Source organism: Mizuhopecten yessoensis, unplaced genomic scaffold (assembly GCF_002113885.1).
Source record: "Mizuhopecten yessoensis strain PY_sf001 unplaced genomic scaffold, ASM211388v2 scaffold5459, whole genome shotgun sequence".
NCBI classification, from domain to species: Eukaryota; Metazoa; Mollusca; class Bivalvia; order Pectinida; family Pectinidae; genus Mizuhopecten; species Mizuhopecten yessoensis.
The window spans coordinates 837,827-865,648 of record NW_018406060.1 but is presented as its reverse complement, the minus strand read 5'-3'; the positions used below and the strand labels follow the sequence as shown (position 1 = coordinate 865,648).

The 27,822-nt window shown below is 34.5% G+C and overlaps 1 protein-coding gene across 6 annotated transcripts in view; it reads left to right on the top strand.

Moving 5' to 3' along the window:
* LOC110450711 (UBX domain-containing protein 11-like) overlaps window positions 1-26,752 on the top strand; it is a 34,095-nt gene extending 7,343 nt beyond the window's left edge. For 2 of the 6 annotated variants that reach the window (XM_021498376.1, XM_021498374.1), the window contains 14 exons: window positions 6,962-7,120; window positions 8,109-8,210; window positions 8,617-8,643; window positions 12,722-12,816; window positions 13,508-13,562; window positions 14,310-14,386; window positions 16,325-16,442; window positions 17,752-17,885; window positions 18,343-18,510; window positions 19,089-19,290; window positions 20,350-20,453; window positions 21,263-21,330; window positions 22,461-22,610; window positions 23,008-26,752. In XM_021498376.1, coding sequence (XP_021354051.1) covers window positions 6,962-7,120; window positions 8,109-8,210; window positions 8,617-8,643; window positions 12,722-12,816; window positions 13,508-13,562; window positions 14,310-14,386; window positions 16,325-16,442; window positions 17,752-17,885; window positions 18,343-18,510; window positions 19,089-19,290; window positions 20,350-20,453; window positions 21,263-21,330; window positions 22,461-22,610; window positions 23,008-23,140 — 1,592 coding nt within the window. In that variant the 3' untranslated portion in view covers window positions 23,141-26,752. Of the gene's footprint in view, window positions 1-2,468; window positions 2,804-6,961; window positions 7,121-8,108; window positions 8,211-8,616; window positions 8,644-12,721; window positions 12,817-13,507; window positions 13,563-14,309; window positions 14,387-16,324; window positions 16,443-17,751; window positions 17,886-18,342; window positions 18,511-19,088; window positions 19,291-20,349; window positions 20,454-21,262; window positions 21,331-22,460; window positions 22,611-23,007 lie in introns of those variants that run through there. The other 4 variants (XM_021498377.1, XM_021498378.1, XM_021498375.1 and 1 more) reach the window with 4 other exon arrangements.
* Window positions 26,753-27,822: the final 1,070 nt, after the last annotated feature.

Sequence of the window (27,822 nt, the reverse complement as noted above, 5' to 3'; positions counted from 1 at the left end):
TTTGGTACATAATGGAGGGTGTAGTTTGGTACATAATGGAGGGTGTAGTTTGGTACATAATGGAGGGTGTAGTTTGGTACATAATGGAGGGTGTGGTTTGGTACATAATAGGTGTACTTTGGTACAAAATGGAGGGTGAACTAGGATACATAATAGAGGGTGTAGTTTGGTACATAATAGAGGGTATAGTTTGTTACATAATATAGGTTGTAGTTTGGTACATAATTGAGGGTGAAGTTTGGTACATAATGGAGGGTGTAGTTTGGTAGGGTGTAGTTTGGTACATAATGGAGGGTGTAGTTTTGTACATAATGGAGGGTGTAGTTTGGTACATAATGGAGGATGTAGTTTGGTACATAATGGAGGGTGGACTTTGGTACAAAATGGAGGGTGAACTAAGATACAGGGTGTAGTTTGGTACATAATAGAGGGTGTAGTTTGGTACATAATAGAGGGTATAGTTTGTTACATAATATAGGTTGTAGTTTAGTACATAATTGAGGGTGAAGTTTGGTACATAATGGAGGGTGTAGTTTGGTAGGGTGTAGTTTGGTACATAATGGAGGGTGTAGTTTGGTATATAATAGAGGGTGTACTTTGGTACATTATGGAGGTTGTAGTTTGGTACATAATGGAGGATGTAGTTTGGTACATAATGGAGGGTGTACTTTGGTACAAAATGGAGGGTGAACTAAGATACATAATAGAGGGTGTAGTTTTGTACATAATGGAGGGTGTAGTTTGGTACATAATAGAGGGTGTAGTTTGTTGCATAATATAGGTTGTAGTTTGGTACATAATGAAGGGTGTGGTTTTGTACATAATAGAAGGTGTACTTTGATACAAAATGGAGGGTGAACTAGGATACATAATGGAGGGTGTAGTTTGATACATAATAGAGGGTGTACTTTGGTACATTATGGAGGTTGTAGTTTGGTACCATAATGGAGGGTGTAGTTTGGTATATAATAGAGGATGTAGTTTGGTACATAATAGAGGGTATAGTTTGTTACATAATATAGGTTGTAGTTTTGTACATAATGAAGGGTGAAGTTTGGTACATAATGGAGGGGGTAGTTTGGTACATAATGGAGGGGGTAGTTTGGTATATAATAGAGGGTGTACTTTGGTACATAATGGAGGGTGTAGTTTGGTACAGTATGGAGGGTGTAGTTTGGTACATAATGGAAGGTGTGGTTTTGTACATAATAGAAGGTGTACTTTGGTACAAAATGGAGGGTGAACTAGGATACATAATGGAGGGTGTAGTTTGGTACATAATGGAGGGTGTAGTTTGGTACATAATAGAGGGTGAACTCCGCCGGGGCTTAAAGGGTGTACTTTGGTACATAATGGAGGTCGTAGTTTAGTACATAATAGAGGGTGAACTATGATACATAATTGAGGTCATGGTTTGGTACATAATAGAGGGTGTACTTTGGTACATAATGGAGGGTGTACTTTTGTACATAATACAGGTTGTAGTTTGGTACCTAATAGAGGATGAACTAGGATACATAATGGAGGGTGTAGTTTGGTACATAATAGAAGGTGTACTTTGGTACATAATGGAGGGTGCTCTTGGGTACATAAGGGATGATGTATTGGAGTACCTGGTACATAATGGAGGGGTGAACTGATGTACATAATGGAGACAGTACAGGAATACATAAATGAGGGTGAACTGAGATAGAAAATGGATGACATGAAGGGATACATAATGGAGGATGTACTGGGATACATAATAGATGGTGTAATAGTATACATAATGAAAAGTGTACTGGGGTACATTCTGGAAGGTAAGCTGAGGACATAATGGAGGATTAACTGAGATACACAATGAAGAGAGTTATGCGGTACATATATAATGAAGGATGAACTGAGATACAAAATGAAGAGAGTACTGGGGTACATATATAATGAAGGATGAACTGAGATACGTAATGGAGAGAGTACTGTGGTACATAATGAAGGGTGAACTGGGGTACATAATGGAAGTACATGATTTACACATGTATACTTGAAATTTAAAGTGCCTAACACACATGACTGGGGTTTGTATATACATATCAGCCAAGATGAATTTAGAAGCGCTTATAAAGCTGTATATATCATGAATTATGTACTTGGCTTACACATGTAGGTATTTAAATGTCAGTGGACATTGGTGGTCTAGCTATCATCTCAACACCTTACATCAATACCGACTGTCAAATTTGTCTCAATACATGTTACATATACAAAGAGAGGAAACTGATACCAAAATTACAGCTATAATCATACAGAAAAATATTTTATCCTTTGTGTGAAGTTTAATAGTTTAATTTGTTTAATTATGTGTTTTCCTGTTAATTAAACTGTCTATCCTCGACCCATTAAAGTTAACACCCTCAAGTTAAGATTTAAACTTAATCCCACATTTAAATATCACCTCCTGTCAGGCGGGAAAGATTTGCTCCACTTGAGTGGCTCTATATGGCGGTCGAATACTCTGATCTGTCTCCACACAAGTTCTTGCCTGTTATTCATGGTGCACATAGTCCAGCTCTAAACACACGTTCAGAATATGTTACTTATTGGAACAAATATAAACACTAGGTGTATTGTGTGGTACAAAGATTTATGTCTGGACTAATGATGGCTGCAGGATAAAGTGCTGTGATTTTTACACGTTATATATCATGTGATTAAGTTTCACTAAAAGCTGCAATATACATATATATATATATATAGTTTACAATTTGGAATTCTCGAGATATGGACTGGGATTACCCTTGGTCAAGGTCTGCTTCAGACCTGTTCAGTAAGTACAAATACATTGGTATCATGGACACTGAGTTTCCTCTGAGTTTGATATCTTGCTTAAAGTATTATAAACATAGCCCGAGTTTCCTCTGGCCCTGACACCAGGCCCCCAGACATCTATCTGTCAAAAGTCAAAATGTCTAAGTCTGGTGTCAGGGCCAGAGGAAACTCCGCCGGGGCTTAAAGTAACAAGGCATCATTCAAATGGTACAAATCCCCCTTGTCATCTTCAAATTCCCTTTTTGATAAACAGAAGTGAATTATAAGTATACACTGAAGTGTATTGAATTGGTTACAAGTGTATGGAGCTGTTTTAAAAAATAATATTCTAAAATGTATTTTTAATAATATACATATACATTTAACTCCAACTCCTAAAATCCACTACAGCCTGAAAGATCTAGATAGGTTCTGTATTGTTAGATATCACCTTAACAAAAATACCATCGAGGTGCAATGTACATGTACATTACAGTGATCTTTAAACTTCAAATACATGTAACAGACAATGTAGAAAAAACACCAACAGTTTTATGACTCAGTACACTGTATATCAGTTATATTGCCAAAATGTCATTTTATAGGACTCCTTGTAATTGACAAGTATATATATACGTATACATGTACAGTGTAATATAAAAAATGTACAGACTATCTAAAGCTACAAGCTGGGGAACGTTCTGTATTGAGTTGTTTGTATAAAATTTATGATAAGCTTATCTCATATAACTTAGATACATAAAAGGAGGGTTTCACTTTTAATACTTCCAGATTTATATGAGATTTAGGTAGCAGCATAAAATTAGATTGGTTATGTCGTATTTTTTATTGAATAGTTCTGACATGTTATTTCATAATGAATCAAGTCTAGTAAATAAGGCATGCTGTAACATATAGATATTGTACATGTAAAGATGTATATGTCTTACGGTGACATGGAGAATTGTAAGATGTATATGTCTTACTGTGACATGGAGACTTTTAAAATGTTTATGTCTTACTGTGACATGGAGACTTTTAAGATGTTTATGTCTTACTGTGACATGGAGACTTTTAAAATGTTTATATCTTACTGTGACATGGAGACTTTTAAGATGTTTATGTCTAACTGTGACATGGAGACTTTTAAGTCATGTATATGTCTTACTGTGTTATGGAGACTGTTAAGTTATGTATATGTCTTTAACTCTGACAAGGAGAAATATTTTAAGATGTATATATGTCTTACTGTGACATGGAGATGTTTTAGATGTTCATGCCTTACTGTGACATGGAGACTTTTAAGATGTTTATGCCTTACTGTGAGGTGGGGACTTAAAATAAATTTGGATGTGAAACTGCAAATAAGTTTGGGCTGCATAGCTTAGTTTGAATTGCAATTGTCCACTGACTGCAAAATCACAGAATCCAAATAATGGGAAGTGAATGTGTCCTTTAGCAAGACACCTTACCCTAACTCTGATCAACTCCACCTTTCCCGAATAGACTAGTTATGGACTCAGGTAAAGTACATGACATACCATTTTGCTATAGCGCACATGAACATTTGAAGTTCCATCAAATGATGTTCAGCTGTTCAAAAGTAACGGTCTGACAAGTTTTCTAGGGATAGACAAACAAACAAATGAACAAATTTACTTAAATACATATGGTACTGTATATAGAATAGGTAAAAAGTGTGAGATTTGAATCTCCGACCCTTAGGACCTGAATCCTTTAAAAGTCATGCCTATTTTACCAACCTATTTATCTTGTCACCTGTAGGGGGTAATCAACCAAGTCCACATCTAACTAGGTATGCTTAGCCCTTTCTCCCCTTTGTAACTTTAGTGGACTCTACCATGCATTGCTATGGATGAGTCCATTATGGTCTACAGTGGTGTAAGGGTTAAATATTTCTGAAAACTGACATGACTCTTTTAAACCAAATATCATATTTTGTACAGGTGTTTATTAGAGGTGAAGTAACTCTTTTGTACAATGCCTGAGTCACTGTGTGTATACATTTTTTAGACACAATACCTGTGAACCCTTAGTGTAGTAGGACGAGGAATAGTGATAAAGATAGTGCCGTCGCTGGGTCTCGAACCCGCGACCCTCGACTCTCCAGCCCGATGCTCTACCGCTAAGCTAAAGGGAAATTCCCTACAGCTGACGCTTGTAAGGCAACCTAATTAATCCACATCTTTTACATTAGTACAGTAAGGAGCAGGTGATTAGCTGTCATCAATACAGGTACATATAGATATATGTATACATACAAGTGCAAGAACAGAAATGGTTAAATACTGTAGTTGTGGTGGTTTTTTTTCAAATGCAGCTTTATGTTATTCCAGAATAGCACGGTAGTCTAGTGGTAGGACACCGGGTTCGTGACCGAAGGGTTGCGGGTTCAAGCACAACACGGCACGGCACTGTGTTGTATCTTTGAGCAAGATACTTTACCGCTTGTTCCAGTCTACTCAGCTGTAAATGAGTACGTGGTTGGGTAGAGCTATAGAATTGTAGAATGATAGCTGTTAGCGCCAAAATGGCAGCTCCGGCTGTATGCTCCCCAGGGAGTTGAGAAAGGTATTGGCTGGTTGCAAAAGCCCTATAACCACGGATAATAATTTGTGAACCGCTTTGAGACGACCTACAAACTAGGTTGTGTTAAAGCGGTATATAAAAACCTCAGATTATTATTATTAATATGTGGCTGGGTTTTGGTGACTAGACCTAGAGAAGTTACAGTATTCATTGTTATATATTCGTAAATATAGTTTACAAACATATAGAGGTTAAATGGCCCAGGATAGAAAACCTTATTCAGGTTATACATATGTGTATGAGTACAGAATACCTTTTTTTAACAGTTCAATTCAAATAAACTAAAAGTATTACTCTTTTGAAATCTGTGTGGGTACGATTGTTTTTTTTTCCAGCAGTTTATTTTCATTCTCTCTGACTTTGAATATTGAATCATTTTTATGATGAAAAATATTCTTATTTTTATTAATATTTATAAAGCCATAGTTAGGTGTACATGTGAATTCAGGGTGGGTGCACTGTGGGATACTTCTCAAAGTGGCAGTGGGCATCCAGCACTTGGGTTTCTCTCAAGTTGCCGTAGTTATTGTTAACTTACTGTACTACTTAATTTAAGTACTTTTAACATACCTTACCCCCCCCCCCCCCATTGATTTTTGTCTTCCTCCTCCAGAAAAAAAATATGGAAGGGGAGGAAAGGGGTTTTGAAAGGTAGGATGCTGATTATAGAAAATTACAATTACTTAATTCACACACAATCGTAATTGCTCAATCCTGAGGACCCATCCCCATATGTTATAGTGCATGAATATTTCATACTTAACAACAGTTATTAAAGCTTGACTATTACTATACATGTTTATATATGTATCACAGTTTTACTTTATACGCAAACAACCTACATAATCAAACTCGGGTATGTTTCCAAACTGATGAGTCTTATTGTTCATTATTACTAAATAATGATAATAATAATAATAATAATTTGAGGTTCTTATATACCGCTTTATCACAACCTAGTTCGTAGGTCGTCTCAAAGTGGTTCACAAATTATTATCTGTGGTTATAGGGCCTTTGCAACTAGCCAATATCTTTCTCAACTGCCTGGGGAGCATACAGCCAGTGCTGCTATTTCGGCGCTCACCGCTAGCATTCGACAATTCTAGCACTGCCAAACCACATACTCATTTACAGCTGAGTAGACTGGAACAAGCAGAGTAAAGTTTCTTGCTTAAAGATACAATACAGTGCCGTGCTGTGACTCGAACCCGCAACTCTTCCGTCACGAGCCTGGCGTCCTACCACTAGACTACCGTGCCTAAATATGTGTACCTTTTATGTTAAATTCCCATGAAAGTTATTATTTAGATACATGTACAATTTAATACAGTGTTTTATGTATCATACAGTATTTCCATGGTTCCAGCATTAATAAGAAGGTCTACACTTTTAACTTTTAACTGTGAACATTTTATTTATTATAAGTGTAATAGTGAGATTTGATTGCAGTATAGACTAGCGTACACTCACTAGTTTTGTTAAGGTTGGACTTTTACTGTGGGTCAGTGAGTGCCATGATAAATAATTACTATGAGAATATATCGCCTGATATGTTTTTTCCTGACAGAAGATGAAAGCAAACTTCTGGGGGAGATTACAAGCAATATGGCCAGTCAACGCATTAAAACGCGGGACCCATTCGGAGGAGGTTTACCGAAACTGGATAACCTACGTCACCCCCATCTAGCCCATAATAGTCCCAGAACATCCAATCCTGGGTCTTTAGGTAAGATAATATATTTACACAGCCAATCTTATAAGCTTTGTGTACATGTACAGGTATACATATACCAGTATAGATATATACATTTGATATACATCTAAGAAATATTCCCTGAATGCAAGATGCCAAATGAAAGCATGTTGGCAATGACTATTGGTATGTATTGTCATTATAATCCGGTTTTCATTCTTATATACCATCGAATGGCATTGCCACTATATAACCCTACCAAATTCAGTTGGCATTCATATAAGCTATGAATGCCATGGACCGATTGTTGACGTCATCATTATTATGACATCATAATTGTTTCATTGGATACTAGTCCCTGGGCGATGGCTGTTCTATTCGCGCTTCATTGAATTTCCCTTTGTCCAGTTGGCATTTATATTGCCTATGCATGCCAACTGAAAGCAGTTCAATGCTTAAATGAATAAGGTACTGAAGATTGTATATTTTAATAGAAATGATCAAACATCTGCAAAAATCTACAAGATATAATTGACATTAGATATCCTAAAATTTATGTATGATGATGTGTAAGCTAAGAAAGCCCTTGGATTTATTGTTGATTCTACAAATACTGAGTTCACCCCAAGGGATTATATAGTCCATTTAGTAGCTATCTTCTTTTAAAAGTTTTTTGATGGGGCGAAGATATCTCTCCCCCATCAAAAAAACCCAAAAAACATTTAAAAGGAGATAGTCATTTATTTCAGACTACCCCAGGGAGTGATCTAGATTTACTGCCTTTCGGAAACATTGTACCTTAATTATGGCCGTCAATCGTTTCTCTAGGTTTTATTATTTAACGTGTGTGTGGTAGAATCAAACAACTGTACTTTTCATTCAGATAGTGTTAGCCTGAAAATTGACAACAGCAAGTTAAATGTATATAAACTAATTACTACATATATATATCAGTCAAGCAATTGGTCATATTAAACATGACAATCCATGTTTTCAACTTGATTGGTGATGTACGTTCTAGGTCGTTACCATGACAATAGCACCCCAGTATTTGATCGGCCCTCTAGTGCCGCTTCGAGTACTGGGTTTGATGGTTCCCACATCAATAACACCTTTCTCACAGGTAAGCATCAATGGCCGTCTGCTAACGACGTACAGCGCCAGCTCTTGACTTCATCATGTACTCCTTTGGCTTGCGGTTTACACTCTCTCTTTACAGTTTTTCCCCATTTTCATTAACCTGTCTATTTCAATAGAATTTTACCTCTATTAAATATAATCAGCATTCTGCTTTAAAAAAAAAAAAAAGATTTATCAATTAACCCTTTTACCCCTATGTAACTTTAGTAGACTCTACCATGCATTGAATGATATGGATGAGTCCATTAAGGTCTACAGTGGTGACCATAATATATATGTATATAATTCTCTACACTGTAACCAGTTTGCGAGAATAAAAACTTGTCATTGAAAGGGTATAGACAAATATTATTCCACAATAATCTGATAACTGAATCCAAACATTTTAGGGGTGTCAAAGGATTATGGCAGATCTCGTAAGTGACCTGTGTTTGTACACCTTGTCATCTGGTTCGAGGCTCTGTGCAATTAAAATCTTAACCCATTCGTGAGGGAGATGACGTGCCCGAAGTAGTATAGAAAGTGTGGATTGCAGTGGAACTTTATTACATGATTGTGTGTTTAACTTTTACTACTGACAAAATTTGTGCATGAGGTTCAAATTTCGAGATAGATTTTTGCTTGTTTCCAATATTTTTAAGTATAGTTGTATGTTCAGGAAATGAAAATACTGGAAATACAAACTTAATGTTTTCAATCACTGAAAAAAAATTCAAATATTGTTGAGGATCAGTCGGAAGTCGGCAATCTTTAACAGAACCATTTACAGATAAAGAGTGTCAAGGTGTAGCCAATGGAATTATACATTTTTTGAAAAAATCAAAACATCTTTATGTCAAAAATGTTTTTCTATAACAGCATTTTTCAACAATGTACAGAACTCTATGACTTCTGATAAGCCCAGGGGCCTATAGACACTGATTAAGGAGAGGTCAAGTTCTATATATCCTTGTGGTATATATATACACTATGCATATATGTATACAAAAGGTGTTTATTTCCAGTAATAATATCGTACTGTTTTTTACCTGATATATTTTCCTTTAAAAGTAGCAAAGCTCTCTCCTGTATCTAACTTAAAACTAATGGCAATTTATTATCTAAAATATGGAAGATAGTGTGTTTCGTATTTACATGTATGTTATAACATGAATCTTTCCCAGAGCAGGTTGTGGAACATGTGTCCATGAATTCATCTATGAAAATATGATATAAAGTAGTCAACTACTGCAATACCTATATCTTCAAAATTATTTTATTGATTATTTATCAGCAATAATGATAGAAAATATTTACTCATCTTCAAAATTATTATATTGATTATTTATCATCAATAATGACAGAAAATATTTACTCATCTTCAAAATTATTATATTGATTATTTATCAGAAATAATGATAGAAAATATTTACTCATCTTCAAAATTATTATATTGATTATTTATCATCAATAATGACAGAAAATATTTACTCATCTTCAAAATTATTTTATTGTTTATTTATCAGCAATATTGATAGAAAATATTTAAATATACTCATCTTCAAGATTATTTTATTGATTATTTATCATCAATAATGATAGAAAATATTTAAATATACTCATCTTCAAAATTATTTTATTGATTATTTATCAGCAATAATGATTGAAAATATTTATATAAACTCATCTTCAAAATTATTTTATTGATTATTTATCAGCAATAATGACAGAAAATATTTACTCATCTTCAAAATCACTTGATACATCTATCTTCTCTGTATTGTAATATGTCGTGACAAAATCAAAGGCTCACTGTGAGTAACCTATTTGATTGGTTTAAGGTATTAAAACCTGACCAATTGCTAGGCTAGCTGATACCTGTTCTTTCAAGATTTCAGAGGAGCTAACACCCAACTCCAGAGACTGTTAACTTCAATGGTAGTCACTGCTGTGTGTTTCCTTTGATCCTCATTAAAGACAAGGTGTCATATAAAGAGCTTTCAATTTTGTCATGACATATTTCAAGGCATCCTCGATATCCAGGGGTTACGATCACTTTCCTCTCCTCACCTCTAGAATATGTCATAGCAAAAATTGAAGGCTCAGTGTGCGCCACCTTGTTGATGAGACAAGAAGACTAGTGCAATCCTTTGATGTACCTCAAAAGAATATCGAGAATAAAGAAAATTGACAGGCTTTGAAGTCGGGCGTCTCTCCTTTGTAATCTTCAAAGGACAGGTATCAGCTTAGCGATTGGTCAGGTTTTTTTACCTGAGACCAATCAAACAGTTATCTTTGTGCCTTCAATTTTGCTATGACATTCCAGTGGTGTAGAGAGCAAAAGTGAGCGTAACCCCTGGATATCGAGGATGATTCCAAGGCTGCAGGAAAGATACATATCAGGAAAGGAACCCGTGGATTTTAACTCATTCACCCCTGAAATTTTCATAATGAACTATTCCAACCCTTGAAATGGAAGAGCTCAAATGTGTCTTCAGGGGTGAATGAGTTAAAGATGATGTATAATATACAGTAAGTTAGGAGTAGACTACCAGTTAAAACAGTGTTTTTCATTTAAACAATCGTTTTCAATTGAATACATGTAATATTAAATCATATAGATACATGTAGTTTTGCAGCTTCCATGTAAAGCTTGAATTCCTAATATGTACCTGAATATAGTTATACATCTACTACTATTGCAAGCTTTGATTTCGTATTCTATAATTATATAACAAATCATATATCTAACAAAATGTATATTTTATATGACATTAGTATATAACAAACTACATAAAATTATGTATATGTTCTGTATGCTGTAACTAATATTTACATTTCCACTACAAGTTCCTCATAAGAATAACCAGAAGAAATTGTGTTCATAGGGCTATGAATTTATCTTGATCAGACAATCTCCTCCTGTCTTGAATGATGTGAGACAATTACCCTTATAGAAGCAAGAATGTTGGTGACGTTAGGCTATTCCAAAAATCTGATTTCCCTACCTGACAAACAAGTATATAATTATACATTTTGTGTGATTCTACATAACTCTTACTTTCCATCGACAAATAAGATTAATTTTATGGTTCATGTATCACATTTTTTGATAAGTTTTTTTGGTTCAACTTTGACTAACATTAACTATTATATTCCTCTCTGACTAGCTTTTCCTTACTAATAACCTAATATCCCTAGTTTACTCAACCCTGTATGGATTGGCTGTTCAGTAGAGTTGTGTGTGTTTGAACTAGACTGTTTTTAATGAACATTTTGCTGGTTTGAAACCCCAATATTTGTTGTGGCATAAATTACGTTTAGATATTTATATATATACAGTGTTTGTTGATATACTTCAGTTCTATATGATTGGCAAAATGTGATACCAGTAAAAAACATGTATAAAACTGTTATGATTCTTGAGTATACATGTACTTATTTTGTATATTTACACAATAATCAACATCAGTTTCTAATTCTCCTGTATAAACTCATTCTCACATAATGTATCTATCACAATTTTGATCGAGTGCTAGCTATCTGTCAAAGCAGTAATTATTTCTGTACCTTTATACAGTGTGTATGTAATATTTATAGTGTGAAGTAGATATCAACATCATTACATCGTCAATGTTTACCATGTATTTACCTTAGTTATTTAACCCTTTCACCACTGTGGACCATAATGGACTCATCCAGATAAATGTATGGTAAAGTCTACTAAATTCACATAGGTGTGAAAGGGTTAAGTTATGTCAGCAGATTGGCTTTACAATGTATATTTACATAACCTTGCTAGCAAGTACATTTATTTACATTACAAGTATTTGTATCAATTTTGTTTTGTTTGGTTCCAACTTGTGATGATCTGTCACCTATTTCAATCGAAGTTCTGATAAATGAAGAGGAAGTAGATGTCATTGTCCTGTATTTGCTAGGTTTTACTGAAAATTGAATTTACATCAAACTTATAGATATGTAGATACCTGGTAATGTTATATTTCAGTAGAACTCATATCACACAAAAATGATTTTGGAAATAAGTCCTGCCCAATCTCTGGATATTCCAGCATCTTGTTTAGTCCAACATAATGTTTCAGTCTTATTTCTTATGAGAACTTTGAAATAAGACCTGTGTATTTTGGAGATCCTGTCAAATTTGATTAATTTGCAGTGTGCCACTGCAGGGTGTTGGATTAGGCAGGCTAACCTGACCAATATGTTATGTTCTATAGAATGTTGTCTGATAATACATGGAAATTAACCTAATGCGTGCCCCACATGGCCATGATTTGTAAACAATAATGATACCTACTTTTTTTTTTAACTATTCTTCTGAACACTTCACAAGGAAAAAATTTGTGAAAAAAAACTTAAGCTTAATTTATGTTCTATTCAGGAAATATTTTAAATGGTTATTGACTTTCCTCATGAATTATCAATATAATAAATATCATGGCATGTACAAATAATTTACAGTTAATGAAATGAAAATGATTTCCTGCTTCTCAGCTCCAAATGATCATGATCTCATGACATCCATGATGAACCGAATATCCCTGTTGGAGCAACGTGTTTCTCACCAGACCAAGGAAATCACAGAAAAGGTGAGACAATTACACCAGCAGTCACGGGTATTACCCTGTCACTACTGTAGACCATAATGGACTCATCCATATCAATGCATGGTAGAGTCTACTAAAGTTACACAGGGGTGAAAGGGTTAATAATGATTACCTTTAATTGTGCTGATTAATGTTGACTTCACCAGGTACTCTGTAGATCTGAATGGAATGCACATTATTTACAACAACAACAACAACAAAAATTACAAAAATGATTGAACAAATAATTTTCAAACTTATCAGATTTATTAATTATCATAATTGTTAGCTTTATTTTTGGAGAAAACAAGTAATTTAGCGAGCAATAAAGGCCAATCTCCTTATTAGGCCCTCTAGACAGACATAGTTGATTATAAAACAAGTCATTCATATTTCGATATACTTGTACCTGAATGAGTATCCCTCTACATGTAGTAACTCTACAGGAACACATATTTCACCATAAATACTTATGATGATAATTAAAAAAAAAAAAAGATTTTTTGTCTTAACACAAGCATACTAATTATGTTATGAATTTAATACAAATTAATTTGGAATGATTCTGCACATATAACATCATATTATTTTTTAGATTTAAATCTGCACCCAAATGTGTCCTTTAAAAATTGCCTGATTACCTATGCTATAAAAAAAAAAAAATCACATGTTTAAACTTGTTTGGTATTTTCAGGATAAAAGAATTAAAGTGTTGGATGAGAAACTGAAAATACTCCAAAAATCACAAGGTATGGTAACGTAATGTCTGCTAAAGGGACGGTCATAAAGATCATACATATCTACAGGAAAGTAAAAAATATATTTAGATACATGTATATAATACATCAATTATCTAAATGTGATTTGAGTCCTAGTAAATTTCATCAAATGGATTAATTAGAATATTAGTTGTTGTATCTCATTTGGACATGCCTGCTCTCTCAAAGCATGTAAAAATTAAATAAATTGGAGAAAAAAAATCAACTTAATAACAACCTGACAGAAATGGTAGCTGTAGAAAAGTCAACCTTGTTCCTGCAAAAATGACTGTTGAAACATTTAGTTAATAATTTTGTTTAAGATGTTTGTGATCTAAAAGAATCCACTCAGAAAGATAAAATAGAATTTTACTGATTGTTTTTCATGAAATGGTAAGAATAAAAAAAAAATTCTCTTAATATTGAGGAAACTGGAATACCTGAAGAAAATTGAACAACAGCAATCTTCTTGCTGAATGGGAGTGCACTGTCACTGCACTGCCTCACCTACTCCAACAATGTTAGAGGTTTACACGGCGAGATCATCATATCCGATAGAAAAAAGGCCGACCAGCGGCCTCTTGTATTATAGGAGTACATCTCGCCATGTTAACCCTATAATTTTTACTGAGTCAAAAAGAACAACTGAGTTCTCAATTTTTCCTGTGGAATTTTGTTATCTTTAACTGTTTGTCCAAGTCTTCAAACATGATATATTTGTTGTTTTTACTTTCCCAGGAGAAAACGATGACACTAGGGTGAATGAGGCAGAGAAGAAATGCTTATTACTACAGCAGAAAGTACATGAGATGGAGGTTAGCACTATAAGTTTTACATCTCGGATACGAATCCCACTTCTACTTTTTTACCATTATTAACCCTTTCACCCCTAGCCCTGCAGACCATAATGGACTACTCCAGATCAATGCACAGTAGAGTCTACTTAAGTTACATAGGGGTGAAAGGGTTAATTATTATTTGAGGTGTAAACAATAATTTTTCCCATTATGAGACTTTCAAGCAATAGATTTTGTTTCTTAATTTATATATTTACATAACCAGAGCCACTTTTGAGATAAGACAAACTGTTAGTCATCCAACTGTTATGTACCGGTATATACAATTTTATAAAAGAACTCTGAGAAGCCTGACAAATTAAAACTTAAGATAATTTCTCATTTTGCACAAAATAAAAACTGTATGTGACGTACACACTTTATTGTGTACTTGAGTATCTCGTATTTCTGCCAGCAGGTAAATTGAGACATTGACAGGAAAGTAACTTGTATTTTTTCATTCAAGTCAATTTATAAATCCTTATAGTTAAAGCTGACAGTGCAAGTTAAAAAGCTTTCAATTGAGATTTTTTTTTTTTTTTTTTTTAAATCTGGTTATGAGATCTTCCCCGTCTCTTCAGCCTATCGTTTCTAAGGAAGTGCCGACATTTTAGTTTCGTCCTTGCTTGGTAACGAGTATGGGTCTCAATGGGTATAATCTCAATTGAAAGCTATCTAACTTGTACTGTCAGCTTTAATTTAGGTATTTTGACATGTCAGTTTCTTTCAATAGTTCGCCCTTTGTGACTGCAATATAATTGAACAGGGTGTCATAATACTTTATCCCAGTTATATTTCAATAAGATGGTATTTATATCATTTATTGTACAGTTTACAAGTATCTGGTGCATGATTAATACAGTTAAATGCCCTTGAACTTGATCATCTTCATATGACCTTGGCTGTTCTAAACAAAATGATAGACAAGCAATTAAATTTTCATCACGATGAATGGGATGTCGTCAAGAATGAGAATGTACATATTCACAGTTGGAGGTCAAACATCAAGGTCACATTGTCAAATTATTTCAGGTTTATTTCTCTTAAGTTAATGAACAGAAGGTCATTTAAGTTTGTTTGTAATAAAACATCAGCACTAGTTTTTTCACCAGTGTATAAAAAAAGTTTCAATACATGTAAGAATGCTTTAGATCCTAGAGGCCATTATAAGTCAGTGTTTTATATATACCTCTCCCTGTTCAGGTTTATAGGCCCAAAGTCACATTCCATTTTGTTTATGTTTATACCTGTTTTGTAGGTATTGGTTTAACAGTTGTGGTTGCTTTTAATTTCTGTGTTTAATTCCAATCAGAAGTAATTAAGAAAGGGGTTTAGGCATAAAATCCTTTTTATCAAGATATTTGAGAATGTACATATAGCAAATTAAGCTATTTTTGAGGGGGGTGGGGGGGGGGGGGGGAAGATAAGCAATGAGAGATTGAATGTAAGAAAGTTATTGTACGCCACACCTGCAACGAAGGTTTCCTGGCTGACTATGTCAGTGTAAAGAGTCTTGATGACATTGTTACAAGGTTTCCTGACTGACTATGTCAGTGTAAATAGTCTTGGTGATTACAGGGACTCCTGGCTGACTATATTTTTGTTCTTACATGGACAGCTATTATGGATTTAAAAGTGTGTTGTTTTATGCATTGTAAATATGGACGACTTGATCTAGTTAATTGATAAACAGTGTGTATACTTTTAAGCTTTTAACCCTTTCACCACTGTAGACCATAGTGGACTCATCCAAATCAATACATGGAAGAGTCTACTAAAGTTACATAGGGATGAAAGGGTTAAATACCATCAAGATACAACAAGAACGTTTTAAGCTTACATCCAGTGATGTTAACTACAGCAAGGATACAGCAAAATCCTATGTGAGTATAAATACTCTTTATGACACTGTTATAGGGTTTCCTGGCTGACTATGGTATGGTATGGGTCGGTGAAAAGAGTAACCCTAACTCAAATGTTTACAATGATGAGGATGGCTCCACAACAAGCAGTGAGGGTGATAATTGGCGACCAGGTTTGTAAACTTTCAACAGTCATTTTTTTTTTCTTTGAATCATTTGATCATGGATTTTTGTTTTGATTGTGACATTGAGCCAATGAAAACGTTTTGTGACATTGAGCCAATGAAAACATTTTGTGACATTGAGCCAATGAAAACGTTTAAACTCCTAAATGATAAATAATTAGACTTGTTCAGTTTTATGCAATTTCTCAATTAAGTAATTACATGTTGATTCAACTTGGACAGGTATACTTCAATTAGTACAAAATCAATATTTTTTTTACACGAGATGTTTATTGGTTCCTAAATTCATTATCCACAAACATGAAGAGATGGTCGAAGTTCAGGGACTGACATTGGACTTTTAAAAACATATCACCCATTTATATATATTATATATACTGTCAGACCTTAGAGTACCCTTTAGGATAATATACAACAATTGATATAGCGCCCTATCTAACTAACATCAGATACTCTAAAGCGCTTTACAGTACATAGATATACAATTAGTACAATTAGGATTTACAATTTTTGAGGAATTCGCAGGAGCTGCCTTATCAGACGCTAACTACTAGTCCTATGCCACCTGGCTAATATCTCCCTTTGTGTGTATGCCTGCGTGTGTGCTTGAGATATATCGTGTTCTGTTTGTAGTGGGACCATGCTTCCAACGGCATCTTTTATAGTGCCACCTCATTTGAATGCTACATCACAGATACCGCAACATCCACCTCAGACCAATTTATACTCCACCTGGGTTGTTGGAGTTGTGTGGGCAGGAGAAAAAACACTTTCTCTGATATTCCGTGCATGCGACTACTTCGGGGATCAAACCCCGGCCGCCTGCGTGAAAAACAGAATGTTAACCACTCAACCAATCCGCCTGAGGATGGTGTTGTGTTGCTCACAGAGATAGGGTCTCTCCCCCGACTATATTCAGAGTTATGGTTCTTTATTCTCCATGCGTCACATTTCCAGGGCATATCTCATTATGTCAATGACAGATGACAAATTTTGTATGTGAGGACCTCTTTGAATAACAGAGTGTCAAATACTGTTTTATATAGTCTATTGCCCCGCTATAATCAGTGTTATCAGTATTGGTTGTTTGTTTATTCTTGTTTGTTTGTTTGTTTACTCTGGCTTGTTGCTTTTTATCCCAGAGCCTTTCACATTTTTCTATGGTTGACAAGTTTAGAACAAAATGAATATGGTATCTCTCTGTGTCATATCTGTTGATCTTACAGGTACTTTTTAAAAGTGTATAGATTTAATGAGACAGACGTTGTTACAATGTTGTTTTTTGCTTTATTTCAAGGTACCTCTGTATCCAACCAGCCAGAGTTTGAGATAGACTTCAATATTATAATAGCGAACATCAAAGAGCTGAATGTGTTGGCTGGGGAGGGTGTGTCCAAGATACAGCATACCACAGATGGGGCTAGACTCAAGGTAGGTGTTACACTTAATGTTTGGCTGAGAGTGTCTTATATACAACATACCATAGAACGGACAAGACTCACGATAGGTACACCACAGACTAGGTGTAACACTGAATGTTTGGCTGAGAGTGTCTTAAGTACAACATACATGCATATGTACCATAGAAGGGACAATACTCACGATAGGTACACCACAGACTAGGTGTTATATTGAATGTTTGGCTGGGTGAGTCACAGATGGGTCCACCGTCAAGGTAAGTTATACTGAATGTTTTGGCAAGATCAGGTTTGTTTAAGTTACAACATACCACAGACAGGGTTAGGTGCATTGTAGGTGTCATCTGGGCTAACGAGAGTGACTAATACAAATTGAAAAAAATTGTTTGATAATTGATGTAAAAAATATAAAGTTCACATTACTTGCCTTATTATGTACAAAAACTAAAGTATCCACCATTATTCTTCAGCCTCAAGATCCAGTCAAGTTCACACTGTATTCCAATGGCATGATGTTATATAGCGGCCCGTTCCGGTCATTTAATGACCCAATGACACAGACATTTGTCCATGACATCATGGATGGCTACTTCCCATCAGAGCTACAGAACAGATACCCAGATGGTGTTCCCTTTGTTGTGAGTACTATGGAGAGAATTTATTCATTTAGTTCCCGAGGGTTCGTTGTCAGCATGTTTCACTGTAGAGAAATAATTTTATTAGGTCCTTTAGGGTTTGTTATAGATATGTTTAACTGTAATGTAGTAGGATGAGGAATAGTGATAAAGATAGTGCCGTCGTTGGGGCTCGAACCTGCGACCCGTGGTTCTCCAGTCCGATGCTTTACCGATGAGCTAAAGGGAAATTCCCTACAGCTGACACTTGTAAGGCAACCTAATTAATCAACATATTTTACAGTAAAGAAAACTTATTTCTTTAGTTCCCTGGGGTTTGTTATAGGAATGTTAACTATAGAAAACTTACTTATTTAGTTCCCTGAGGTTTAATTGTTATAGACATATTAACTATAGAAAACTTACTTATTTAGTTTCCTGAGGTTTAATTGTTATATGCATGTTATACTGTACAGCAAAATCATATTTTCATGATTCATTACTAGTCCTGGTAGTTTAAACTTCGGAACACATATCTTAAAGAATTAATTGTGATAAAGGTCAAAGTTGCTTTTAAACTTGTGTACAAATTATCTTTCCAGATTCAAGATTTGAGGTCAGTTCATTTCAAGGACAAGCGAGCAGCAATGTTTGCTGGAGCTGGACAGGTATTGGGAGGAGATACGAAACCATCTCGATTGGTTCCCTCCAATCTAGACAAGGCCAATCAGGCGTTTGATCCTGTACATGAGATGTACCGCTCAGATACCTCGGAAAAATTGCAGGTTACAAGTGAACACCCAGGTAACCCCATTGTTTAAAAGTTTAAAAGCAGTAGTGGTATATTTTGATTTGAATATTCACAGCTTGTTCTATTTCAAAAGTGTAGCCAAACACCAATAATTTTGAAAAAAGTCTTATGCCATGATCACGTCATATTTCCGTAACATCAATGCCAGTAGCCACTTTGGTAGCCTTCTTTTTCTGCTGGACAAAATTTTACGTCACCTTGCTGTGCATACTCTGTATAACTGTTAGCTCATTTATCTCGGTAATGAAATGTGTTGTAACAGAAGAAGATGTGTCCTTCAAAAGTCTTCTCCTGACATTTCTCAAATATGATCATATCTTTACTGTCTATGATATAAGACTCTTTCATGCCCAGGGGTGTAGGATAGGGAAATTCCACCCGAGGGAGTTTCAAATTTGGTAAAACCCAAGGCTTTGCCGAAGGTTTTGCCAAATTTGAAAATCCTGAGGGTGGAACTTCCCTATCCTACACCCTTGGGCATTAAAAAGAGAATTTTTCTCTCATTCCAATCACCAGAATAAGTTGAGAAACCATGAAAATTCATTTGGACTGGCCACCATTTTGAAAATATCAATTTTTCCCCTGAGCTTTTTAGAAGAAAACGAATTAGCCAGCTAGATTTAGCATAATCCATATTTGCAAACAATGTTTGTGCAGAAAAAGTAATCACATCTTTCTAACATATACGGTAAATATATAATAAAAGGTTTTAATTTCATCACGTCACCTTTTCCGCATTGCCTCATCAGAGAGTTCCAAATTTGTGACGTCACGTCATAGTTGAGCCATTGTGACGTCACGTCACGTGAAATGGGGTGTAAGATAGAAATTTCCTACACCCCTTTCTTACCCATGACAGCTCTATCTTACACACAGGGAAATGAGAGAATAACATTTCCACTGTTTGCTTCATGGAATATGTACGTAACCGATTTTGCGTTCATACCAGCATGAAATTAAAAAAATCCTGTTCAATCCTTATTTAAAATGCTTCTCCTATATATCACATTTGTATTTGTAATATGTTTGTAATTTTGCCATTTTCATTACAGGCAAAAAGATGTCTACAGAGCAATTCCTGAGTAAGCTTCCAAAGAATGTGATCAAGGACGGCAAGGTGATTGACATCCGAGGGTCTGTCAATAACACCCTGAAGGTACGGATAGTTCCATTGTTGACCCATGTCTTACGACTAATTGTCTATAAATACATGTTCCTATAGGGAACGCAATAATATTAACAAACTAAAAAGTCACCCTTATCAAGCTTTCGGGCTTAGCCTTTCATCAGGGATTAAATGTCACCAGACCTCTATGTCACATCCATATTTACAAACATGATGAGTAACTATGACGTTGATAGTTAACTATTAACTTGTTATCAACGTCATAGTTACTCATCATGTTTGTCAAGATGGATGTTACACTTAATCCCTGACGAAGGGCTAAGCCCGAAAGCTTGGAAAAGAGTGACTTAAAAGTTTGTTAATATCATGTCTTACAAATCGAGAAGGCTTTCTTATGTAGTAACCTTAAAAAGATACTTTCTTGTTCCTTTGCCAAGATTTTTTTTTAAATGCACTCTTTTTATTGCACTTAATGCCAAAAAATGAGTTCAGGTGCCATAGTTTTAATTTAGATGTTTACTTAACTTTATAGCAAATTGCAACATGATAAAGATTGAACACCCACCCTTAAGCTTTTAAAAAACTCTGAAACAGTCATCAAATGCTAATTTGATACTTGTGTGTGATATATTTTCATGCATACAGTCCTCCCTTGTAGCAGCTATTTTATATGGCCTGCTGGTCTGTTGACTTCTAATAGATAGATAGATGCGTAAATAAGAATTGTCCTTAATATCAAGATTTGTTTAGCCAAAGTAAGTTGAAAGAGTATGAAGAGAAAATGACCAGATTATACTGTGTAATACATTTATTGATATGCTGTCCGATCACTTTTCCAGGGAGGGAAACCTATGGGTCCTCCAGTCACTGTAGTGGACACAGACGTGGTCAAGGACATGAGAAAGAGGTAAGATTTGGTACAACTTGTAAAGTCAGAGATTCACATTGACCCAACGTGATGCTAAGAGCTGGTTGGTTAGTTACACCTTTAAGACATGGGTTCAGCTGCCACCTTGGATTAGTAACTTTTATCAAATTTTTAGTGTCAGATTTACTGATTAATTAAGACTTACAGTTGCAAGAGTTACTGGAGTAGGTGCGAAATGATTCAGGAAGTCATGAAGCTGCAGACAGAAAACTACAAACAAATGAGCTGTTTGTTTAACTCATTGACCCCTGAAGTTTCATAATGAACTATTCCAACCTTTGAATTGGAAGGGTTCAAATGTGTCTTCAGGGGTGAATGAGTTAATACTTGGAACAGATACAAATAGGATATATTCCACGGAGTACATTCATGAATGCAATTGAAACAAGGTTGAGTTTCAGGCATTCAGCACTTTTATACTCCATGGTACATGATGTTTATCCACTCTTGTGCTACAAGCATTCAGGAATGTAGTTGTCCTCACAAAACTTGTTCTGTCTGCAATGTCAGATAAATGTAGGTGTGTGGCATTACTTAATACAATTTGTTGTGACATTCATGAGGTAAGGCTATAGTAAACAGCTGTTTTCAAACTCCAGACATTGCACTGTGTGTATATGCCATTCCTTTTGGAACAGTGCTTTTTGGTTAATGGTGTATTTTACATTTAATACCCTTACTGCAGGGAAACATGATTCTCTGAGGGTTCACGAGGGTGAACAATAATCATGTTTCCCTACAATAAGAGTAATAAATATTTTATTACGCCAGAAAAAATATCAACAATAACACAATGGTAGAGATGATCAGGTTGACGCACCATTATTGTCGTCTGCTTCCGTCATTTTGAAACAAGATTGTGGCGGCCCTTGACAATTGTTCTAAAAATGCTCCGAATTAGAGAAATGAAATATGATTGGGAAAACTTGAGCTTGTGATGGCAAAATGATGTTTTATTGCTTCGTCATGTGACCAGTATCATCTATTAGGACATGATGTTATAAAGATGAGGTATAGTGATACCTGCTGTGAACTTTGGTAGTGCTGACTAAGGGGCTTAACTCTTACCAACTTATATATATTTGATTACCACAATTACATGATTACAGACTGGAGATGGAGGAGTCACGGAGGCCATCCACGCCTCGAGACATCAGCACTCTCAGAGTTAAGTCTGACAGTGGTAATCAAACCTATATCCTCAAGATGAAGTTCTGGGAAACCATTGGAGACCTCAGAAAATACATAGACATACACAGGTACTTATATGAGCATTAATAACACTTAATGATACAAATCCTAGAGAACAAAGTTTCCACCCATACTGTGTGTGGAGGGTAAAAATATTTAAGATGGTGTGAAGGATATGAGCATGTATGCTTGTAAATAAAATATCAGAATGACTTGGAGGCTGGAATAGTAGGCATTTGATATCAATTTCAAGTCAACTTGTGTGGAAAATTATGATCAGATTATTCCATTTTAAAGTGTTTAATTTTGTAAATGGCTTGGTATTGTTTACATTACCGGTACATATCTCCCACTAATCATGTAAGATAACACAGTACGTTTGTTGACATTAATATCGTTGATTTTCTACATGCAGGTGTTATTTTAAATATGTTGAAGTGCTGTTATGATTTTTTTTGTCCACAGACCGTTGGGTTTACCCGATTACCAGATTGTGTCAACGTACCCCACGAAAGTGTACGACAACAACTCCGCCTCATTAGAATCAGCAGGCCTCACTCCCAATGCAGTGCTTCACCTACGACAGAAAAAGTCGTAGCTACCAGATAACATTATTTAAAGACTTTTCATGTCATAGTCAAGCTGAGAAACAGACTTACTATGTTTATACTTAAGACCACCTGATGTACTTACAGGGTATTATTGTTGGCTTATACTGAGCTTGGCAATAGGTTGGGAGTTCACCAATTACTGTGAGACTACAATATGCGCCCAGTTAGTTTTTATAGTTAACCCTTTCACCACTGTAGACCATAATGGACTCATCCAGATCAATACATGGTAGAGTCTACTAAAGATACACAGGGGTGAAAGGGTTAAACATGTGACACAACATGTCAATATGAACAGATGAAGAACAATGAAGTAAAATCAATTTTAATCTGCCAAATATTAATACGACAGTTGGACGTGTAACTTTTTATAGACTTACAGCATTGTATTTATTTGTTTTGTGGGAATATGATCCAAGCAAATTTATATTAGAATTTTCAGATATGCATTTGATCGTAATTGTTTCAGAATACCATATTTATACTGTAATAAGCCCTGTTAAATGCATTTAGATGTGTCATCTAATGCGTTAGGATGTGTCATCTAATGCATTTAGATGTGTGTTGCCCTGTCATCTAATGTTGTTTTCTGGCTGCATTTGAAAAAATCAAACATGTAATAGTAGCTAGATATCATTAGAGACTGGATATTTCCCTCGACTTACGTCTTATATTAAGTGACCAGACTTGAGTCCAAAAAAACTAACTGCTGATTATTGCTAGTACTGCAGTATCGTTGTTGTGAGTTTCTCTGTAGATTATCATACATGTATGTGACGATTAAACCTCTTGGTTTGACACGAAGCTTTGTGTGCATTGTAAACAGTAAGGTCTTATTTGTCTGGGCAGTGTGATTATTCATTTAAGGTTTTTTTGCCAGATCATTTGTTGAATTGTTTACTATTTGGGAATACATTTGTGTACATGTACTAATCTTTATAGATAAAGGAATCTGGAGAGTCTGGATGCTTTGTTCTGATGTATTCTGTAAAAGTTATTGAATACCATGTTAGTTCTGTGAAAGTACACATGCACTGTTAACCTAATGATTGCCTTGCTCTGCCCCCTCCCCCCGGGGGGGCACAATGGGCTCATTGCCTTTGACAATAGGGGATGTTAAACATCAGAGGTAGATCAGCATGTGTTTTTTGTGTGTTTATATGGGGATAGTATGGTTTAGTATAGTAGATCTGTACCTTGTATTGGTCTCTTTAAATGCGGTGACACTCGTTCTAATGTATTTTATTGCATTTTGGAGCCTCATAAGTCATAATTAACTTTGACATCAATGTATTGAAATAACTTATAATTTTAAGCTATAATAAGCTGACAAATATTGGCTTTTATAGCTATAATAAGCTGACAAATATTGGCTTTTATAGCTATAATAAGCTGACAAATATTGGCTTTTTAAATTTGGTGAAACTTATTCCAATGTATATTATTGCCTTTTCGAGTATCATAAGTCAAATTGACTTTGACATGAATGTGTGGTAATAACGTATAATAAGCTAAAATAAGCTGACAAATATTGGTCTATTTAAATCTGACAACTGTTTTTAATGTATATTATTGTCTTTTATAAAGTGTCTCATAAGTCGATTAACTTTGACTGGATATTGATCTAGTTTTATGAACACTTTACTTGTTTTCATATGTAGATCAATATGTGACACTTGAATAAAATAAAATAATTTATTATCATTTATTATTATATATTATTATGTATCACACAACTGCAATATAGGGAGTAATCCAATCAAATTAAACCAGCACAATAAGCAATATAAGGAATTGATGTATTGCAAGCATAATGTAGGTTATGCTAGATCTTTTTCTTATAGTATATATTGTTCATATTTATTTTAAAAAGTTAATCACAGTTAAAAATACAAAGATTTTTTTTTTATTGAATAAGTAATGCAAAAGTTTTAAATTTCAAACATGTAAAAAAGTAAAAAATAACAATCATGAGTTATTACCCTCTACAATGTTTAATCCCATAAATGTGTAAATATAATAAAATTCAAAATTTCACAGTTATTTTTTTTTATTTTTTATTCAAGTTGACCAATTTAAATGAGACCAATTTAAATGTTTTTGGAGTTAAATAAATTAGAATATAGTAATCAGTTTTAGAATGTGCAATTGATCTGTTATTTCTTCCAAATGCATTCAGATTTTTTTTTTATGATTAGGTAATTAAGATAATTTATTGTTTTATTTAAGTCCGTCCAAATATTTTCAAGTGTTTGTACATTTGTTGCAAAACTTGCCATGCTTTGTGTATAGATCGAGACGCCGTCTAATTTGGACCATGCTATATAGATAAATACCGATTGATTTATCAGTGTTTTACCTCTTGATTTTGTAGAAGTAGGAACGTTTCTGTGATAATTTAAGATCTGCAAAATATGATATTTTTTGATAGTGAAAAGCCATTTTAATTCCATTCCCTTTGCTGTCACAATGAGGTACGTAGTCATATTGGATAGATTATCCAGAAGCGTTTATGCAGTGTTATAAGGTTTTTTTTAGGTACTTTGTAATTATTTTTACCATACATAGTCATAAATAACATAATTGTTATGGTGTAGTAAAAAAAATCAGGACAACTCATAATTGTATTTTGACAGCTGAAGTTTTAAAAATCATATCTAAATATGGGAATAAAATGTGCATAAATTATTAGTGTTAAATAATGTCTCAATGTTGTTCCCGTAAGTACAATGAAAGCTTTCTGGGATTTTATATTTAAATGCTAGTAACTATGTCTTTACTTATACACAATCCGTCCTATCTGTTTTTAAACTATTTTGGCACCTGTTTTTATAACATGGTGATTTTATGTTTCAATAAACTTATACATTACTTGTGATACTGGACATATGTGCAGTGGAACGGCCATTGTGTTTCAACTCTCCATATAATTTTACTGTGATAGGCTGAACTTAATGTATTGGCAATATTGATGCCACACCATCATACAATCAAAGACAATTGTTTAAAGGCAAGCAAAAATAAGTTGTCTTAATTCCAGGTGTATATGATCACATATTTATTACTCTTTAGTAATTTGGTACCTCAGAAATGCTAGTTTTGAGAAAGACGTTCAGATATGTTTAGCATTACCTGGAGTCGAGTATATAAACTTGCCATGATCTCTGATGTAATTTTTATGCAATAGGTATCTCATATGTAGCTGAGTGATTTATTAATTTAACTGAAAATGACCTTTTGTTAATAATTTGATTACTTTGTCTAAAATTAAAAACAATGTTTTCCTCTATCAAATTTTGTAAATGCTAGCAATGTGTGAAACATTAGAAATATTGTATTTCTATGAGTTTGATTTTTTCGTCAATTAAATACTGTAATTTGTTATTGAGTGTACGGTAATTAAATAAATTATACCCGATACATGTACCATTTTCAACAACACTGTGGTATATATTCACGGCTGTTTTAAATCAAATACAGATGTGGCAAACAAATACATCACTTTAATTTGATAATCATATAAAAGAGATTACCCAGGTGTTTTTTCCTAGATCTGCATCAACATGAATGTTAATGTTCATTAAAAGGGACCAAACATTTATTTTGTTGGGTGTTTTTTTAAGTTCTGTTATTGATTGATTTGCTCCAATGGAAATCAATACAAATTGTCCTACATGACCAAACAGTATCGTTTATATGCATGTTGATATCTTTAGAACATAACTTGTCTTTTTTTTTGTATTTACTAACAATTATGATTAATCTGTACTTTATACAATATCATGATTTAACAAGTTTGTAGTTTTAATATGGAAAAATATTAATTCAAACTGTAAAAAAGGGACTTTGATTACAAACAATTAATACAGCACCTGATTAGCAGGAAACGAAACAGAAGAGAGAAAAAAAGATGAAAATAATATCTCAAATTGTACTTGAAAATGTTTTTCTCAAGTTAAAAGAATATGCAGTGTCACCTTGGTTATTCATCATCATGAGAGCCACCATATCATAAAGACATTATTCTTGTGTCCCAGGTGGACAGAACTGGTGCCGTATTCATGAAACCGTTTTCATACTCAAGCATGGATTCTGTGCTCAAACACAACTTTTTTGTAACTCACTTAAATCAGGCCAAACGATCAAAACGTCCAATGTAACATTGAAAACAGTGCTTGGCTTTAAGTTACATCAACTTTTATCCAAATCATTGACAAAATAAAATTTGTTTATTAATTCATAACCAAATCAAGAAATTAGTCTTGAGCACAATATCCATTTTTAGCCCAGCATCATCTGATGGTGGGCTATTCAAATCACCTCGTCCGTCGTCCGTCCTTAAACAATTCTTATTATCGGTATTTCTCAAGAAGTACCAAAGGGGTCTTTCTCAAATTTTATATGTAGGTTACCCTTGGTCCTTAGCTGTGCAGGGCAACTTTTGAGACTGATCGGATAAACAACATGGCCGACAGGCAGCCATCTTGGATTTTGATAGTGAAAGTTTGTTATCGCTATTTCTCAAGAAGTACCAGAGGGATCTTTCTCAAATTTTATGCGTAGGTTCCCCTTGGTCCTTAGCTGTGTAGGGCAACTTTTCGAGACTGATCGGATAAACAACATGACCGACAGGCAGCCATCTTGGATTTTGATAGTGAAAGTTTGTTAT